The 21,563-nt window shown below is 36.2% G+C and overlaps 1 protein-coding gene across 1 annotated transcript; it reads left to right on the top strand.

Annotated features, from left to right (window-relative positions):
* Positions 1–16,072: 16,072 nt before the first annotated feature.
* Positions 16,073–21,236, top strand: LOC149785208 (uncharacterized). Its single transcript, XM_089931191.1, has 4 exons — positions 16,073–16,102; positions 17,565–17,705; positions 18,854–19,018; positions 21,044–21,236. The coding sequence occupies exons 2-4, from the start codon at positions 17,585–17,587 to the stop codon at positions 21,178–21,180; spliced, it is 423 nt and encodes a 140-aa protein (XP_089787317.1). The 5' UTR covers positions 16,073–16,102; positions 17,565–17,584; the 3' UTR covers positions 21,181–21,236.
* The last annotated feature ends 327 nt before the right edge of the window (positions 21,237–21,563 follow it).

Raw genomic sequence — 21,563 nt, 5'->3', positions numbered from 1 at the left:
TTGGTACCAATCCAAATTTCGGACAAAGGTTTCTTTATTAAGTGGTGGAGACTACCGAGTCTAGCCAGTTAGTGTGAAACGTGAAAGTCAAATTTGATGCTGTAAAGTAGATTTCAGTAATGGTTGCATGGCACCCATAATCTTTGAATCATATCTGAAACCGATATCGACTGCACATGTTAGTTGACTAACTAATTCCTAGTTCATATGAGTTAGTCATTTGAGGTTATTTATTCGGACTTCTTTCTGAAAGATATTTTATCTAGCAAAGTAATTTCGCTATGAGAAACCTGGAACAGACATAATTAATTATGGTATCCACTAACCCATAGTCGGTATTTTATTAACCAATTTCCAAGTCCCGAGAAGCAAAAACCATATCTGAGATATACAAACGCTCTAACACGCCTAGAATCACAGGCTTTGATGCTCCAGACGGTAGTGTACGAGCTGGTGAAGTGCTCTGTGATGGATCACTTGAGCTTATTGGGGCAGACATGAACTTAACACACATTCAAGATCAAAATAAATGCCAATCTGTCTTGTGTTTACGGTCAATTAGATAAACTTCCACCCAACGGGACACAACAAATGCAAAAGCGTATGTCATGGAAAATATGACCACTGCGGCAGAACATGCCACTATGAATACTGTAAAACACATATGCTATGTTACGTACTGCGCAGGTGCACGACTATGTCTTAAATGTGGCATCGGTGTCATATCACGTAATCAACTCTGAATGCCATATTTATGTTCGTGAATATTATCAGGTGTGTAAAACACACGTTCTTGTGATTGCAAAGACACATGTGATTGCACAGAATAATTAATAGTTAATATGAAAGCAATTGCCGTTTATGATCCTGGTGAAATACAAAAACTAAAACAATGTTTTGACAAACTTCTTAATTAGAGAAGCCATTCCCCTAATGTAAGCATACCTAACGTGCAAATCGTACAACAGCAAGGACTGCAAATACCAGGTCGTATGCGAAAGCTGACATACTTGAATTATCGTTACCCATACTTGCACTGAATCAACCTGCTCCACCACCCGTCACTAATCCACCACAAGTTGCTGCAACAGCAACAACAAGGGTACAACAACTAAAACAATGTGCATGTGAACATAATTATACAAATACCAAGAGGTGCAAGAAGAGCTTACATATTTTAGATATTAGACGAGTTTGAGACGAGTTTAGATATTAGATGAGTTTGAGCCAAACTGTCGTAGTATTGTGGATGAAAAACATGGTCGCCGAATTAAGGATGAAAATAACTTATTGCATCTGCTATTGCTACCGAGGCTGCTTTGTCTGTTCGTGCAAAATCACAGCAATAACAAGTACGTGAATTCAAATTTCACACGCGTAGTGGTAAGTTAGAAAATCACGTGGCAATTATCCCAAACGCATACAAACCAGGTAAAGACGTTCGACAACTGTTAAAAAAAACATGATTCCTTGAATCACATCCGTGTTACAAAACTTTGTCCACCCTGGAGTTAAAGCAGTCATTGTCCTTAATGTTATTCAGGCTATGCAGCTCAGTCGCGACCAGGATGGATTTAAAACTGTTACATCGTTGATTCACAGCGGTGCTTGCGCAATCCTGAACCGTAGCGACTCCAGTGCCATCATTGATGAAATCGACAAAGGAATGGAAAGATTCTCGAGACGTCATAACAATACGGGACCGGGATGGACACACTTCATATCAACCGTTTCGTGGATCAATTTACATACCAACGCCAGAGAGGGCTCCACCAAGGTCAGTTATAAACGTAAAGAAAACCTTGAAAACAGATGTTTTGACTAAGCAATTTTGTCGGCGTTTTATCCGACTAATGATAATCAAGACCCGCCTTGAGAATAAAGGCAACACCTGAGTGAACTCACTTTTGGTAGTTTTGAATTTCCCGTGCAGGTTATTAAGTCCACATTGAACAAATTAGAAACATTTAACTCAAATACCACTATTAATGTGTTCACTTACTATAGAGGCTATTAAAACTCACAGTACTAATTCAGTTCCCATAGTAAACTTATTACAAAACACCATGATATTAAAAATTAAATAACTGAAATTTCTTAGTCCTCGTGATTAAACCTATATTTCTCAGTATAGATGAAACCTGGATGTCAGCTTCTGTGTAGAGCATAGGATATGAGCCGCGGCATTTTCTGGACCTGCATGTGTTTAAATCATGTGCTTTCAGTTCCATACCTAAGAGTCAGGTGCTAATTTTAGTGATGAGTGTTCCAAACTCAAGACTGTTTAGGGACCGAAGTTCCATCAATAAAACAATGTCTCTATTTTTCAGTTGCAACTAGGATAATTTCTCAATAGATTATTTTTCTTAAAAAATAACTTACGTTATCAACCAATCCTGGCCAGCCAATCCCATATATACTCTAATTTATATTCACCCATTTCCTAACTGGTTCCCATAATTCCATATATTTAGTACCGTGTGTCCTAAAGCTGTCCTTGATTTTCTTGATAGACCTATGAATAGTAAATAGTTCAATGCATAACTAATTCAGTCCCCATAGTAAACCTATGCAAACACCATGATATTAAAAATTCAATAACTTCAGAGTGCTCTGAGTACTTATTAATTATCAAACCTGTATTTATCAATACATTTAGTACCGTGTGCCCTTTATCCACTGGCACTATCCCCACATATACAACATAGATGAATCCAGATCGATTTGTTGTTGCTTAGCTAACTGAAGGAGTCAGAATCGGTATCCCGCTACGATGGATAAAGCCCGGCTGCTTAACCGACACAGTAAACGTAAGAAATATCATTGCAAATGTTGCTGTAACTGCTCACCGACTATGACTTTTACTGTTGTGGTATTAGTGGAAATCCGCATCGGACAATAATGTCAGAACCAGGCAGGGCCGACAAGGGGTGGGGGCAACCAGGAATATATCCCCGAGGCCCGGGCTCGTAAGGGGGCCCGGGCCAAACAACACTTTTTAATTTGATAAAATAATTTTTTTGGGAATAAGAACTAGGAGAGGCCCGTGATCGCTCTCTATGGCCCTGGAACCGGGTAAAAACATCCTCAGATAAACTGCAGTGAAACGATATATAAAAATTCCTTGTATCATCTAGTTGGAGTTTGACAACAGCTTTTCTCACCAGCAGTCATGATCATGACCGGTGATAACATTCGTGAGTTCTCCGCAGCCACTCATTGCTGGATGTGTAACGGAGATTTAACTTCCACTGATGGTACTGGAAGTTCCAGTTCTAAAGTCCGTGACCATTGTTGCAACACTGAAGCCGCACACAACGCATACAATCTACAGCTGAGAATTTAGGAAAACAAACGAATAATTCCTGTAATATTTCATAACTTCCACGGGTATGATGGCCACTTATTAATGCAGTCATTTTGCACGACATAAAACTCACCAATAAGCGTGATCCCCAAAAACATGGAAAAATACATAACATTTAGGCTAGGCCAACTACAGTTCATTGATTCGTTACAGTTTCTGCTTTCGTCCTTGGACAAGTTAGTGAACAATCTAGTGGCGGAAAACTATGCTACTTTTGATATTGTCTCTCCAACATAGACTTGCTGACGATAAAAGCTGTGTATCTATATGAGTACATGAGTGACTGGGTCAAATTTTCTGAAACTCAGTTGCCACCGATCGAAGCGTTTTATTCATTACAGTCACGTGATAACATCTCAGAAAATATTAGGAGCATTTCAAGTTCGGTCCGTATTCTAACGCAAAAACATGGGTGGTTATCACGATCTGTATCTGTGCTCTGGTGTGTTGTTGGTCGCTGATGTGTTTGAGTAATTTTGTGACACTGTCATGCATGTGTATAACTTTGACCCTGCACACTGTGACTGACTTGGAATGCATTGTTGTAAAAAATAAAATCTGTTTCGAATGGCTTACCGACATTGTTTATGGAGCGCTAAGTTCGTGGCGGAATTTTATGGCTAGCCAACAATCCACACGTGGACGGGTATAACCCCGCTGTCCCCCCCCCCCAAGAGTTACATCATGTATCTATGAAAATAACCTTTATGTATTGGCAATGAAGCAACCGTTTCCGGTGGATAAGTTTCGGTGGGTTGATTCCAGATAAATTTACGTACAAACACACACACACGATAACAACATCATCAGCGATAACTGATATTTCTTTGAAGCTGATATAGAAGACCGTGTACGTTTTCATGATGTCCACAGCGATTATCCGTTGGCATTGAAGTTTTGTCGGTGCCTGATACATGGTTGTTCCCGTATCGATGAATCCGGGTGTAAACACACTGAATGCACCAAACTAGTACAAAGTCTGAGGATCAAACACAATTATGTACTCCAAGTGAGAAACTTCCAGGTGTATGCGTGCAACCAAGATCCATCGAGTGCTTTAATTCGCTAGCAAGCATGGATAGCACTCAATACTCACCTGAGAATAAAGACCACAAATAAGTCTGAGAAGGTCATTTTCAAGCTCATTAATAATTCTGTATTCGGAAAAATCCATGGAGAATCTGCTCAAACGAATTCGAGTCGACCTTGTCCCTGACAGTGAACAAGACAAACTTCGAAGGTTCATGGCTGACCCGGCCTTTGAATCTCTGAAGAGCTTTGATTGTGGACTTGGTGCCATTCACAGTACAAAAATCAAAGCTCAAGCTGACAAAAATCAATCTATGTTGGTTCGTTCGTATTGAACTTGTCAAAGTTGCTCATGTACGAGTTTTGCTATGACAAGATCAAGCCATTTTACCAGGATTGGATCAAGATATTGTATACCGAAATTGACTCGCTGGTGATGCTCATCAAAACCATCGATGTGTACGCGGACGTGGCATAACCTATATTGGTTAATGAATTTGATACCAGAAATTATGCGAAAGAACACCCGTTTTTAGTAATACTAATACGTTGGTTGTTAACAAGTTCAAGGTAGAGTGCTCGGGTAAACCAGTCGAAGAGCAAAAGGGACTGCAACCTAAAATGTACTCGATTGTTGTTGGACCACACGTCTCTGAAATAAAAGTGTGAAAGGAGTAGCACGCGTAATTGTGCGAAAGTATCTCAGACACGAATTTACGTGGAATGTCTTCGAGACCGACGCAAATTCACACACACGGCAAAAATAATAAGGTGTCAGAAATATCGCATGGGTGTTTACCGCTGCACCAAGGTACGTTTGTTCCCGCTTGATACCAAGCGTTGGATACTCCCCGACGGAGTCACTACCTACTTGTGCAGCAATCATGCTGTTGTGAATCAACTCAAGGCTGACACTTTAACGTAATGCACTAGCGCATCAAAAAAAATCTTGCTGGTAGTTTCGTATTTGCTGGAAAAAATTTCAATTCCTCTCGCGCACATACTCGAATTGGAGGCTTTGCTGCTTCTTCATTAATAAGTCCCAATGGATAACGTAATCGTTGTCTTGAAGTATCAATCCTTTCCGAAATCGTAAATACAACGACGGAACATAATGGGTTAGCAGCATGACATTTCCCACCTTCTAACTCGCCTGGTGCTACAGATACCAAACAAATTTGTTTTGATTGGTTGTAATGGTGCCGGCCGTGAAATTCATTTCTGAGTAAATGCGACAGTCTATAGTCGAATCGCATTCGCTGGTTTTAATCCAATCGTGACTTCATTATTTAGTGCTGCTATGACTAATCGAAGACATGCCACCCATTCGCTGAGGCTTCACCAACAGTTCTTATACGCATGTGTCCGTTGTTTTTTTTATATCAGCATACTTTATGTTTAATGAAAATCTCCAAGTGCAATCTTAGCCTTCATTCTTCCATTGACGACCAATCTTGCGATTCATTCTCCTGCACCTGGTCCTGCAATCGCATTTAAGTCAAGGATAAGATCGACGTCGGCATGTTCATGTGCAGTGATATCGTTTGATCACAATTTACAAGTGCTTCTCCGGACTTTTCGTTGAGTGTTAGACTCGAGTCGTATGTAAAAAGGTAAAGCAGGCCCACAATAATTGTATCCAGTCAGGTGTTTTTCACCGGATAGTTATTCCATGTTGTTCCTGGTAGTTTTGGTAAGGCAGCAGCAATAAAGCCCCCGAATTCTTTTAAAGCAGACCCGGAGTGTTTGCGTCCACAGTAGACCTGGAAGGTTTAATAAACTTGTACTTTTTTGCTCTACATCAAACACGTGTTCGAGTAATCGCAGCTACTACAATATGAGTTGGATTTGCGGTACGCGTTTTTGAGCGACATCGCTGTGATGTATATTTAATTTGCATTGTTTGATAGTTTTTTTCTCTCCAGGATTATATGTTATGTATTTCGGACTTTACCTTTTCCAAAATGATGTTCATTGTGTATATGACCAGTAACTTTTATTCTGTAAACAGACAATACATGGGTAATATTTCTCTATGAGAGTAGGTTAGGTATTTGGTTTGTTATCGATAGAGGTGACTATGTTTATTTGGGTCTGGGTCCGGGACATTGGTGTTCCCCGTGGATAAACCTGTTGTAAGTGATGTTTCCCACATTCTTTATTGTAATTTTAGTAACAGATTTTGTGTTGTTAACAACTTAGAATATTCTCGAATGGAAAGTTTCATCAAGTCACAGTGAATTTCCCGAAAACGATAATTGCAACCTACGTCAACTAGAAGGGTTTATAATCTTGTTTACTTGAGAAATTATTCATTCTTGTTTTTCTACATCTTTATCAGAATCATTCTTTTTGTACTGGTCGGTATAATATTTTGGTGGATTATTCATTAAAATTCTTATTCACTGGATGTACAAAGTGCTCTTCGATACTATTCTTAGACGGAAACAGTAATCCGGAATTATAGTGATTTCAGACAAATACATTTTGGGATCATAGTATTGTAATTTATCAAACGATTGTTGGCACATATGCACGTAACAGGCCATTACAGCACTTAAACACATTCAGAATTGAAGACTTTTTTGGAACATAATTGGATTATAATTAGAATTTCTTTCAGTAGGACAGGTGATAGAACGTTTTGGACTATATGGGATTTAATTCGCATTACTGTAAGTTCTTTTTAAATGTTCCCTTTGTATTATAGAGACATTGTTCATTGCTAGTTTGGGCTCCTTTCTAATACTTAATTAAAGACATAGATTCGTAATAGAAAATTCGATGCTCGTGTAGGGCATACAATTTTCTCTAAAGTATTTAGGAAAACTTTGTTTTCGAAACTTAAATTCACTTTGTTTCGGAATTTTCTAATTCCCAGGGTATTATTTATTTTAATTCCTAGCCAGGAAAGATTTGAGTCCATGAAAAATAATTAATTGCTCCAGCTTGCCAGACAATATCATCTTTTTGAGGCGAAGGCTTCTTTAACGTAGCAAGAAATACAAAATATTTTGCTCCAATATTTGGTAGAAAAGAACGTTCTTGATAAAAAAAAAGTTTGAGTAGTAAGTCTTTATCAGGTTCTGACATAAAATTATTGGAATTTAAATTAAAACACAAGACGGAAATAGTTTAAAAACTTCAGCTTCAGAATGAGAAAGACCAACAAATGTAAATGCAGTTACAGAAAGAAGACAGAGAAGTGCAGTTACGGAAAGAAGAAGAGAGGCTTGTGCAGTGCAAATGCAAAGAGAAAAAGAGGAGAGGAAAATACAGATGTAGAGAGAAAAGGAAGAAAGGGAATTTCAATTTGAATTAAAAGAATTAGAGCTGGCAAGTGGAAAGTACTCCCTCACTTTGCACGCAAATTCAGGTTTTGATTTTACCAGAAATATTAGTTTAGAATACCCAGTTTAACGAAAAATGAGTAGATAAATATTTTCCTCATTTTGAAGAAAAAAAACTATACATAATTAGTAGATAATTTGTTGGTTAATCTCCGAAATGAAATTGCAACTTTGATATCATCGGGCGGATTTGGGAAGGCCAAAATGTGTTTAAAAACTTTATCAAGACTTTTGCAATAGTTTTAGTCCTTGTATTCCGTAACGGAATTGTCTCTGCAAAATCTTGTCAGCGCACAGATTATTGTCAACCAGCATTAGTTGCCTGACATGGTCTTAGGTAAATGACCAAGACAGTATCTCATTTTTTTGCTAAATGAATTGTCAAATGCAGGAATAGGTTACAGTTGAGCCTTAGGTATCTTCTGATTGGGTTTTGCGACCATTTGGCCATTGTGACAAGATCTACAGTATTCGGAAAAAATCACTTTTAATTCTCGTCACAAAAAAAAAGATCTTTGATAAGTCTTATTGACTCCTAAATGATCAACCAGGGGAGTTTGATGGACTAAACAAAGAATTTTCCGTCTGTAGAACTCAGGAACTACATGGCTCATGGACCACTCGTCACCAGTGGGTACCTCAGGTGGTCTCCATTTTCTCATTAAGACCCAATTTTTATAATATGGCAAGTTGGTACGTCTGCGTAAACAGTTTCTCTAATAGCTCTCTGAATGAAACGGAGATCACAGGATATTTTTCCTGTTCAACGACAAGTGATTGTCATTTGTCACGCAGATTAAAACCGAGAGAATGAGTAGTAAACAGAGGATCACAATAATCAATACCTTTTGATTGATTCATACCTGGAACAAACGTCACCTATCAAAGGTCAGGGCAATACACGTGTCTCCCAAAAGATTAATTTCCTGATCAATACCATTCTCAATAGCTCTTTTTGCCATATCATTAGTAACTGCACAAGCAGGGTACATATCATGGATTTAATTTTCAAGAGGATCAATATTTTGAACCAAGCAAGGCTTATCAGTTACAAGTGGATTACCACAACCGTATCTACAGCTAAGGCATTGCCTAGCAACAAATGAATACACTCAATGGGCAACGAAATGCCAGCTATGACATTCGCTGGTCCTGAAACTAAGTCTGATGAAAATTAACATTATGGAGTCGAATTTGGATAAAGCCGCACATTACTCCCAGAACAAAAGCACTTTGAGAAGAACAAGTCTCAGATAAAGGCAACGTACTTGATAATAAAAGACTCTGAGAAGTTCATGTGTCCCTTAAGATTTTAATAGGGATAGAATTGGTAAAATCACCAGTAAGTGATAAAGAACGTTCGACATCAATGGTTTATAGTTCTCCAAAATAAAATCAGACTGCGGTTTGTTTTACCCAACAACTTTACTGTTTTCAATACAAGACCATGACATTGATCTCTTAAAAACAAGATCATTTGGGAAAGCTGTCTTTATTCTGTTGCATATTTTTAATCTCTAGCAATCAGAAAAAACGTGCCCTATTTTCAATCAAAAAGTGCAGATAGGAAGATATACAATGCTGTCGGGCATTTCTGCGCACGTAAGGTTTCCGACTCCAATATTGAAGCAAAACGCATACTGAATTCGACCGATTGACGAAAATAAAATAATGCAATGCTTACCATTTGAAAAGAGGCAATTGTCACCAGAATATTCTCAAAATACTATTAAGTTTGGACGCACGGGATGCCACCCCCGTGTTTTCATGACTAGGGATATGTCGGCCTATTCTGTGCACAGCTTTGAAAAGATGTAATGTTTATTAATCGGGTTATGAAAATGAAATACATTACTTTGGACTGTTGCTGTCAGCAGTTCAGTCGAGTAATTAGGTCACGTTTATAGCTAGTTTTACAAACTTCAACGTAATAAATGGCAAGAGATATTAAGTAAACTAAACCGATCCTGTACAAAAATTAATAAAGTTCAATATTTTATACAAAATATAAGCTATTATGTGGAAAAGAAATAACAACGAATAGGATGTAATGTGTTTACAATGTCTTGTTAATGGGAAAAAAATTACTCAAGAATTCAGGAACTGGCTATAAGCCGGGGAATTTCTTGAGAATCCGTTCTAGCGGCAAGTTGACACGTTGGGTAGAAGAAGATTTTGTACGTGTTGGACAACTTTTTAGAAAAATTGGAAACTTGGATTAAGATGCAGAATGTTTTTTAAGGTAAATATTTTCTTCTTTTAAATATTTATTTGCATGATTCTAAAAGATACATAGTAAATATGATTTTCTGGGTTACAGGTTCAAGAAGGTCACGAAGTAAATCTTCACGTTGACATTTAGAAATCCCATTTTCTTCGAGTCGAAATGTGGGATATTTTTTTGCGCTTTATGAATTTCACTTTTCTTAATTAGAGTACGATCGATCTTACTTGATACAAAATGGATTTTTGACCCAAAATAACACGTGATCGAATGTTTATAGAAATGATGTATCGTTGCGACGAATTACCCGACGCGCAGAATTGGTCGACATGGTGGTACCTAACAAGAGTTGCCATAATCTTTTTTAGATGCACTCCACCTGTCAGAATAGTTGCCGTTCTTTTTCTCTTGCAAACTCGACATCGGTTTGGCGATTTTCAGTTTTAGCAATTCCGAAACCTTTGTCGATATGCCTCAGGTACCAACTCATTACCCTTCAAGATAAATTATTTGACAAAAACATAATTAGTACATGCTTCTACTGACGTGGCCTAGTGGTTAGAGCGTCCGCCTCCGATGCGGGAGGTCGCAGGTTCGAATCCCGGCTGAGTCATAACAAAGACTTATAAAAATGGTACTAACAGCGGCCTCGCTAGGTGTTCAGCATTAAGAGGTTAGTGTTAGGACTGGTCGGCCTCGTGTCAGGATAATGTGACTGGGTGGGTCATCGTGCCACATGTCTGCGGCATGATGCCCCAGTGCTAGACATCACTATAAACTGCCACACTGCAGACATCGTAGCGATATGACTGAAAAATTGAAAATTGTTAAAGCTACATTAAAAACCCAAATCACACACACACTTGTCAAAATCAATATCAATTTTTCAGAAATATTCCAGTGATGTGTGTACATAAATGTCCTCATTTTGAATACTCCACTTCGTTGTTGTATGTATGAAAATGTTCCCAACTTGTATGTACCAGTTCAGAGTTGTGTTTATGAAAATGTCCCCTTTTTTGTATGTAACGCTTCAAAAATGTATGCACGGCAAGGTCCCTGTATTGCACGTAACACGTCAAGAAAGCGCGTAGAAACCTATAAAAATGCATTTTGTATATCCACGTTAATTGTGAGAAACTATACTCATTTTTATGTACAAGGTTGTTCATTTGAAAATGTTTATTATTTGTATATTCCATTCCACGTCAAGGCTGCTTAAAGGAAAGCGTCCCTGTGTCGCACGGATGACCCAGTGCAAGACATCACTATAAACTGCTACACGGGAGACATCGTAGCGATATGACTGAAAAATTGTTAAAGCTACATTAAAAATACACACACACACACACACACACACACACACACACACACTTCTACTGACAGTGAAGGATAAACTTACGAGCTTTGTCAATAAGTACACTCATACAACAAAGTCAATGACCCTCTTGGCCTTTTCAAATTCTCTGCTATTTTTTCAAAACGCTGAAAGCATTTATCCATATCTTTTTCTTTAAAAGGGGGTACTAACCTAATATTTTTGGCAATATAAAAAACCGAACTCACATGAGTGGAGTGCTTTCTGCTTGCCGGTTCTTATTCTTTAAATTTTAAAAGTATTCCATCTCGCTTTCATCTTTTTGAATTTGCAGTTTGATTTTTGCGTTTCCACCTTCACTTGCATTTGCCACTCTTTCTCTTTCTAACTTCTCAATTTCTCTTTTTCTTCCTTCTTTTTGATTTTTGATTTCCGTCGTTTCTATTAGAGGATGAAGTTTTCTTAATTCTATGTCCGTCTCGTTTTTTAAAATTTTTAATTCTTTTAATTTTATTTCAGAACTAGATAGAGACTTTTTAATTAATCCCAAATCACTTGCATAAAAGCGATAACATCAATATACAAACGACCACATCGTCATACGTGCGACACAGGGACTCTTTCCTTTAAGCAGCCTTGACGTGGAATGGAATATACAAATAATAAACATTTTCAAATGAACAACCTTGTACATAAAAATGAATATAGTTTCTCACAATTAACGTGGATATAAAAAATGCAGTTTTATAAGTTTCTACGCGCTTTCTTGACGTGTTACGTGCAATACGGGGACCTTGCCGTACACACATTTTTGAAGCGTTATATCCAAAACGGGGACATTTTCATACACACAACTCTGAACTGGTACATAAAAGTTGGGAACATTTTCATACATACAACAACGATTTGGAGTATTCAAAATGAGGACATTTATGTACACACATCACTGATGTGATGTATGAAAAAGGAAAACACTTTAATAAAGGCAGCTATGAAATTGTACAAACAAAACGCGATACACATTGTCTTTGACGTTGTACATACAGAACAAGGACATTTTCATACACACAGCCTTAAAGTAACACATACAAATTGTGGAGATTAGCATACACACACGAAATAACACGTGCAAATTGTGGACATTAGCATACACAAAACCTTCATGTAGTACATAATAAACTTGAAATGGTACATACAGAACGAGGACGTTTTCATTACTCGAGCTGGGCAAGGTAGATAGAAAAGGGAAAATTTGTATACACACAGACATAACATTATGCTTATAAGACGGGGACACTTACATATGAATTATTTAAAAATATGGTTTCCTGCTGACATTAGACAGTTTTCAAATATGTTCTTGGTGTGTTTCATATCGAATGAATCATACTATGATTTGGTTTATTAATGAAGGCGCTTGAATTAAAGTGGCAAATTTTGTTACACCAAGTTTCAGAATTAATTATTTTGTGAGACATTTTAAATTATAAAGTGCATTCCTGCCAATAAAATTATTTTAACTGACAATTGGCATGAAGATCTTTGATTATTTCATTTCATAATAAGAAATACATTCACTGTATTTTCCCACAATTCTGACGATTCAGTGTCTTCAGACTCATGACATACATTTTTACTTTTCATACATCAAACGTAATGTAAAAATTCCACATATTTCAATTTAGTTTTTTTTTTAAAATAAAGAATTCAACTGTGTGAATGAGATGAGATTACTAGAGTATTTGAATGAAATTCGTGCTTATTTAGAATCAAACAACATACTTATGCAGTGTCACCTATTTGATTGTATAATTTTTGATACTGTGTGTATAAATGTGTGTCCCCGTTTTGATGGTAAAATTTCTGATACATTGTTTCTTGGAACTCATCCACAAATTAGTTATAAAGGACATGTATATATCAAATACATAGTATAACATATCTTTATTACCCGAAATTTGTTAAAAATAAAAATGCCCCCGTTTATTTGGGAAAAATAACATGTCCCCGTTTTGTAGGTTTTACAAGTGTGTGTGTGTGTGTGTGTGTGTGTGTGTGTGTGTGTTCTTTTGCACTCAAAATAACTGTGTTAATAGGATTTCCCTTCTCAACAAAGATTCCTTAACTTATATTAGGAGAAAACAATACGATCGCTGTATTCTTGTATTTAACAACATCGGTCAATTTCCCACTGATCATTGTTTTAATATGCATTCCCAAATTAGATGCATTAAAGTTTTCTTCAGTCACATTGCAAAATTCAAACAATGAAGTTGTTTTTTTGCACTTCAAGAGAAATTTATTACATGGTACAATTCGTGTTATGTATCTTGACTGAATTTCTCTTATTTTGAAAAGAAGAAAAAAAAGAAACGTTTCTTGTGAAAAGTTTACATCATTATCATACAGTTACATTAAAAAAAAGGTTCACCATCAAGTCTATTTATACACTTACTCATGTTCGTTCTCAAATGTCCATTATTTTCTTTATTTGAAAAGCACTTAATCCATCTTCCTTTCAGAGAATGCATAAATGTTTTGACGCCAATAGTTTTTAACAGAATTACTGTACTTTGCATATTTCTAATTACAATGTAAAAGTGCCATGAAATGTTTTGTTTAAAAATGATGACATGAGCGTCTGGGTTACATATTTAAACGTGACCCACGACCTTTCCCAAGAGTGGTCGACCTTGAGCACGACATTTATAATGTGAAATATGCGTTAAACATTAGGTAGAATTCGTCAAAAGTCGATCGAAACGAGCTTATATGACTAATGAAGAAAGAATTACTGTAATTTGCAAAAAGGCTTATAATTCTTTGTTTGCTGAAAGATGGCATTGCCATCTGGTATACCTTATCGTAACCATGGCGATAGCTGTGTTGCGAGCATTGAACTAGTCCAAAACCGTTTCGAACTGTGCTTTTCAACGATCAAGATGTGGTCGTAATAGCTCAGTTGATTCAGCTTCGTGTTGATAGTTTACCTGGACCAAGGCGTGGTGGTTTTAGCCCAGCAATGTATATCGTTTGTCACACGCGTCATCGGGCAGTTGTCTGACAAGGGTGACACTGAGTGTAGACTTTTATGCTCACGTTGCTCTTGGAAACCATGTGGTCATACATGTTCTGAGTGTGTGTGTGTGTGTGTGTGCGCGCGCGCGAAGGTACGATCATGCATAAGCATTAGAGTGACGGTTTGTGTAGATGCGCAGTTGTTTAGAATTAGCATCCTTCTCCTATGCGAGTGCCAACAAATGGGGCTGGTTGTTGAGAGGGGAAAGATGGAGGAAATACTCACGGATACACAAAGCTTTGTTTTAAATTGCGTCTTGTTTATAATTTAGTTATATTATTTCGTCAGGAGAGGAAACTAACCAAAACTAAATAAAACAATGTAAGAAGTAAAAACAAATCACTAGTTCTAAAACAAGATTTGTATGTGAAACGCTTCATGTCTTATGTAAACAATGAAATTGGTAGTATTAAAGATGACGATTATAACAATATACAGATGCATGAAACAAAATCTGAAAACCATCCAAATGCTAAATATATTAACAAATGAAAATTAATGTGTGACAGAACATAAAGGTAACAGACGGACCGAGTTTTACGTACAAACTTGCAAACTAGTTCTTTATTTAATTATTTGATCAAGAAAATAGTAAAACCATATTGTGCTGCATATGTTTAATGTTGGAAGAAAATGGTCAGAAAAGAGATTTGCTATAAAATTTGGACAGATTTTAAATATTCTGGTATTAAACTATCAGCAATAAATATCCATTCTTTGGACTCCCTTACCTCTCTTTATATCTATATATAAAAATACAGTTAGATGATTGTTTGGCATGCAATTATTTCATGATGGAACAATGGTTCCTTTCATTTTAGATTTGTGAAGAAAACAGTATTTATCTCATAAGTCGTCAAGCTAAATAATTGGCAATTGGCTGATATTGTTTTCAATAAATTCAACATTATACTGCCCGTCCTCTACTAACTTTTTGACTGTCATTTATTTTCAAAACTGTCCCATGCAATTCAGAGACATAAACCGTTTTCCTGGTAGCAATCTTAATGTGTGAATTCACAACGGAATGTGTTCGGACTTCAATGACAAGATTAAAGGAAATATCAATCTTTGACAGTTTGCTCAGCTTATTAGACTAACGGCTCAGGTGAATAATTTAACTCCAAGGCTTCATTTAAAATTAAGAAAGAGTAAAATAACAATGCATGGCTTTCTTATATATCTATGTAATAAAAAGTACACTCTCCATCTTTTACAGAAATATGTGTCTTTACGAATGCATTTATATGACAGTAATCCCATTATTTTGAAATAGCGAACAGAAGTCTTTGTTATAGATAATACAGAGTATATTTAATGATATTCAGGTGTCCACATTTTGGGAATAACCATAATTACTTTAATGTCATCAGCACGAACGAGAATATGCAAAATCATCTTACATAAAGCCAAAGTTTAACATAAAGTGAATACTAATGATGCATAGTTTCCATAGTACAATAAATAGTTGCATGAATTATTTATATTTTTCGAAATTCATGTAAAATAAAAATAGATTGGGGAAGTTCTCGAAGGTCCACATCAATAACTATAGGTGTAGCAGGTGTTCATTAGAAAAAAGAAACGATCGATCAGCGAAAGTAATTCTAATAAAAGATGAATAATGTCTGAGATAAATATTCATGATTGGTCGCCATTTTGGATCAGTATAAAAGGTGTTCCAACTTGTGACATCGACGCCGGACTTTCTCACTGGTTTCTCTGGGCTTCATGGGTAAGTCAAATCTATTGCGATTTAAATATTTAATGGATCATAACGTGAAATCGAATAAGATTAATTTATGCTAGTCAATACCGTTGTGAACGTGACATAGTGAGCTTAAAAAAAGAAAGGTTCATAAATGCTGCTTAAATTGATCTTGAATGCTGCATCGGCAACACGTCCGTTTTCAAATCGCATGCATATATACACGTATACAGAGAGGGCCATACACTCCTACGGGCATACATAATTCCGTCTTAATCTGATTCTGAAATTAATATCAATATATTTTTTTACACTAATTTAGATTAATATATCGTCTTGCAGTACACATTGTTTTGCAAATTTATTTATTTTTTTGTGTATGTGTGCGTGTATGTGTGTTTTTTAAAACATTATTCAGAACCAAGCGTTGTGCAATCGCTTTTATTTCACTATTACTACTAATAATATGATAACTTCTTTCCAATTAGTATCCAAAAAGTACAATGGGACAAAATGAAGAAGAAGAAAAAAAAGAGGAGCTACTATCTCAAAAACTCACAGTAGTTGTTATATGTCGGAATATGGCCCTTGTACTCAATATACAAATCTCCGAAGGCCAAGCGATAACTTGAACATGAGTAAACCCACTGGACGTTCGCCTAGTTAACTCGAAAATGTTGGACAACCAAAAACATCAATCAGGCTCTCCAACATGAACATATTGATTCTAGGCAGATAAATGCCTGGCAAGATGTTGTGATGCAAATAGTTTGTTGATACGAATATGTCCACCAGCGGGATGAACATGGTTTAACTGTTTGGATAAAATAAACCCACCTTCCTTATGAAAGGAATGTCGACAAATGCTGGTATCTCAACTGTAAGAAAATTATTAAACCACACCATTCTTCGAAATCAAATCAAACAAATATCCGGTCACAAAAACATTAAATATGGGAATCACTAGATCCATATGACTGCAGATCAGCACCGAATGTGACCTCCAAACTATACAAGACCTTTGCTTTTAATATCATTTCTGAATCTCTTTACACGAATATCCAACAATTGAAGTCATATTTCTTATGTGGCATCTAATACTGCATGTTTGGTGAATGTCAATGGAATTGGCACACATTCCGTTGGATATGTTTCAGAGAAAAAAAAACAAGTTCGAGTTGAACTTTTGTTGATTACTGAGTGCTGACCATCTGTTTTTCTTCAGATATATTAAGATGAGCTAGACCCATCAAACGTTTAGTAGCACCTGAAATTTTCAAATGTCCTTTTGTTTTTCTTAATTTAACATTTGTGAAACGGGGGAATCGACCAATGTCCTATTATACCAGCCCATTCGTTTTCTTAGCCAGGAAGATCCCTGTACACACGCACACCCAAACACGTACAAACTTAATTGAAGAGTCGATTTTCAAAAATGTAAAAACTTTGTTTCTGACTTTACAATTTTGACCTATCTTGTGTCTTCCAGGACTAGCATAGGGTGCTGTCATGTTCAAGTTTTGCTTGCTTTCGGCGCTTTTTCTAGTGGCCCAGGCCCACTGGCCAGCAAGAAGGGGTTACTACAGACCATTAGCGGGATTCGGCGGTTTGAACAACAGACCCAATTTAGGTAAGTGACAACTTCAGATTAGAACTTAGGTAAGTGACAATTTCAGATTAGAACTAGCTATATAAGATTGCAATTTCCTTGAAAGAGTTTCATCACTGATTTACTGATAGTTAAAATATTCGTGAGGTTGCGTACTATCTCAATACGTCACATAGCTGATATTCGATACTTTTGTAAGTCCTTATAAATATAAGAAGATGAAATGAATCTCTACATAACTTCGAACTTTGTGCATTTTAGAAACGATAATGGATAAAACGATTCTCTTACATAAATAAGAAAATTGTATTATATCCGAACCGCATTCAGTACTTTGAAGGTTGGTTAATAAGTCCATAAAATGGATAACTGATCCATAATTACGAGTCCCCTCGTCAGCCATTTTTATGCAAACATATGTTTTAGCTTTTTTATATAGATTTGTTAAAAATATATATTTATTTCTTACAAGATTTCATTGAAATTTTAAATATCGCTTGCATGAGAATCAGTCTGCTCAGTTCAGATAATGTAAATAATTTAGTAACGTCGTGTGTGTTAAACCAGTTTTTCTCACAAATATTTTTCTTATTTAAAGTCTTTAAAACTCCAGTCAATAGTAATCAAAAGAAAACAACCATCATCAAACTCTGATTTTAATATCTTTTTATCTTTTTTTATTGCTGTGAAATAAAATTAACCACCTCCTTCTGTTGGAAACACGGTGAAATATTTCCTTGGCACTAATGAGCAAACGTACATAAACCATTTCATTATCTGCTTTTTGAAGAAATAAGTATTGTTTTATTTTATTCTTTTTTACGCATATTATATAGTGATGATTGTAACACATATATTGCTAAAAATACCCATATGGTGACCTCTATATGATATATGTTAGTGAGAGGTGAAGTTCCTTCACACAGAACACTTCTGTATTATATCTGACTGATTGTAATGTATATACCATTCTCCACCCGATACACATGGTCAAGAAGGATTGCTTGTTCTACGTGGAATGCTTATTTTCAACTATTGCATTAAATTGAGTTAGGCTAGCTACCCGCAGCATATCCAGAAATTCACAAATCTGTCTGACTGTCTGTTTCTCTCTTACAGAGAGAAACATATATCTGAATGAAAGTAATTTATAATTATTTCCAATACAGGCGGAAGTTTCCGCGGCTTTGGCGGTTATGGAGGTTGGTCTGGTGGATATGAAGGACTAGGACAAGTTGGGTACGGCGGGGGAGGACATGCTTGGAACAGCCTTTCATATGGTGGCTACGGATCGAATGGATTCGGCCTTGGACACTACGGTGGAAGATATCCTGGTAAATATACAAACTCGTTGAATTGCTGCTGATGGACTTATAGGTTACTGCATTTGTATCGGAATATATTGACGAGTTAATATTTTCACATACAAATACAGTAACATTTTTATTGTATACTCATTTTCTTATTCTACCTAATGATTATTTATATTATAAATACACTACAAGGAACAAAGTAATTGAATTTATGCTGTATTCCAAAATAAATAAATAAATACACAACAGCAGATTGACTGATATACAACAGCATTAATGTGCACATAACTCCGTCCAGCCAAATTTGAATTTAGTCGCACGCTTGACATAACTTTCAAAAGGATTTGTCGTTTTGGTCTACTTAAAATTGAAATTTAAAGTCATATTGTGAATGAATACGCAATGCAACAACTTTTCCATTTGGTTTGTAATAAATGGATTTTGGTATTTTTAGCATTCTACTAAATTCCTTGACTATTGGACTGGATTTATCTGTCTCAATTCTACATGAAGTACATCTGATTTGAGCAGCGAGGAAGGCGTCTTGACTCAGCTGCATCTGTGTTTTTATTCTGTCATTGATTTATTAGAATCATAATGTGGGAAAGATATTAACTCTTTAAATTATAATTACCAAAATGACGCTATGGAATATAATGTTCACTTCATTTTGTGCACGGTAAGAAGGATGTTATTTCACTTTTAATGTGGTCGAAATTACAGTACAATTTCGAAATGTGTAATCAATCTTTAAAACCCAGGACATAGCTCTTGTAATTCGAATGTGCAGAACTAAGAAAGCACAGTTTGAGGAAATTCAAGATGCAAAAATGTAACTATATATTTTGACATTCTTATTACCAGCTAAAGAAGATATGTTTATGCCTAGTAACTTGCATTCTTCCCTAGTTATGTTATGACCTGTAGGTTTATCATTTATGGAGCTCCATCGCTAGCCTAAATCCGAACCATTGTATCAACAAAATTAACGCGCAACCGTGTTTCATTTTCCCCCACGAATTTAGTACTTTCACTTATAAAATTATACGTATGTGATATATATATATATATATATATATATATATATATATATATATATATATATATATATATATATATATATATGATAGCCCTTGCCCTCAGTATCATTTTCGACACTATTTGTTTATGCCCAAGAGAGCAGTGGTCATAATCTGAACCATTCCATTAACGAAAAATTACGAACATTTCTCCTAAATAACGGTTTGATTGTTTGAAAGTTTCATTTGTGACTCAGTAAACTCGTCCACATTGTACACTTTTTCATCTTTACTTTCAAATAGACGAGGCAGCTGTTTTAGTTCATCCACAAACAATTCTAATAAACTGAAACCTAAAGTCTACTACATGAGTGTACATGGTTTGTTACCGCTCCAGTGGCCTAGTGGTTAGAGCGTCCGCCTCCGATTCGGGAGGTCGTGGGTTCGAACTCCGGCCGAGTCATACCAAAGACCTATAAAAATGGTACTAACAGCTGCCTCGCTTGGCACTCAGCATTAAGAGGTTAGTGTTAGGACTGGTCGTCCTTGTGTCAGGATAATGTGACTGGGTGGGACATCATGCCATATGTCTGCGGCATGATGCTCCAGTGCTAGACATCACTATAAACTGTCACACTGCATACATCGTAGCGATATGACTGAAAAACCGTTAAAGGTACGTTAAAAATCCAAATCACACAGACACACACACACATAGTTTGTTTACAAAGTAGTTCCTAATACACTAAACTATTTTTATTCACACGTGTCGTGCACGCGAGTGCAGTATCAAGGTGGTCAGTAACGTAGAATACTGAACGATTCTGACAATGTAAAGTTAACGGAGAAAATAAGGAATATATAATAATACAGCAGATACAACACGGAACTAATTGCATCACGGTAATAACTATTATAACAGAAACATTATTCTATGAATCGCAATATTAAATTTTATCATGAGAACGATAGAATAAAAGAATGAGTAATTTACGTGCGACAACTGCGGATTATTTTGTGATTTCAGGTTATGGCAGATACGGCTACGGTTGGGACGATGACTGGGACCATGACTGGGACGATCGTTGGGACGATTGGGACAATTTTAGATACCGTGGATATGGATCTGGACACCGCCACATCAAATATTGGTTTGACAGTTAAATATATCGGCAGCACAATTTGTCATCCATTTACACAATTCCGCAGTATCCCTCGTCTCAGAAGGTCCTACTTTGATGTCTACACACAAAGAAGCTATGTTTTTGTACTTATAGCTAATTATGACTGATGGAATGTTAAAATAAATTTGCACTTTTTTCCTGAAATTCTTGTTTGATATGTATGTATGTATGTATATTTAACTATGTAAGTCCATAGGTATGTGAGACTGCATATGCGAACTGACACATTGATTAGTAGTGTATTTGTAAAACCATAAAGCCATCCATTGGTCCATTTAACCTGACAACAAATAGTGTCACTCATCATTCATCCATCCATTCATTCATCTCTCTCTCTCTCTCTCTCTCTCTCTCTCTCTCTCT

The sequence above is a fragment of the Sinohyriopsis cumingii genome, chromosome 13 (assembly GCF_028554795.1).
Source record: "Sinohyriopsis cumingii isolate HCF-2022 chromosome 13, ASM2855479v2, whole genome shotgun sequence".
Lineage (NCBI taxonomy): Eukaryota > Metazoa > Mollusca > Bivalvia > Unionida > Unionidae > Sinohyriopsis > Sinohyriopsis cumingii.
The sequence above is the reverse complement of the archived record's forward strand: the minus strand, read 5'-3'. Positions and strand labels throughout refer to the sequence as shown.

Excerpts from the sequence above, each read along its gene's own strand:
- LOC149785208 (XM_089931191.1), top strand. The coding sequence starts at position 17,585 with ATGTTCAAGTTTTGCTTGCTTTCGGCGCTTTTTCTAGTGGCCCAGGCC. Across the intron at positions 17,706-18,853 it reads GAACAACAGACCCAATTTAG|GCGGAAGTTTCCGCGGCTTT; the intron begins GTAAGTGACAAC and ends TTTCCAATACAG. Across the intron at positions 19,019-21,043 it reads CTACGGTGGAAGATATCCTG|GTTATGGCAGATACGGCTAC; the intron begins GTAAATATACAA and ends TTGTGATTTCAG.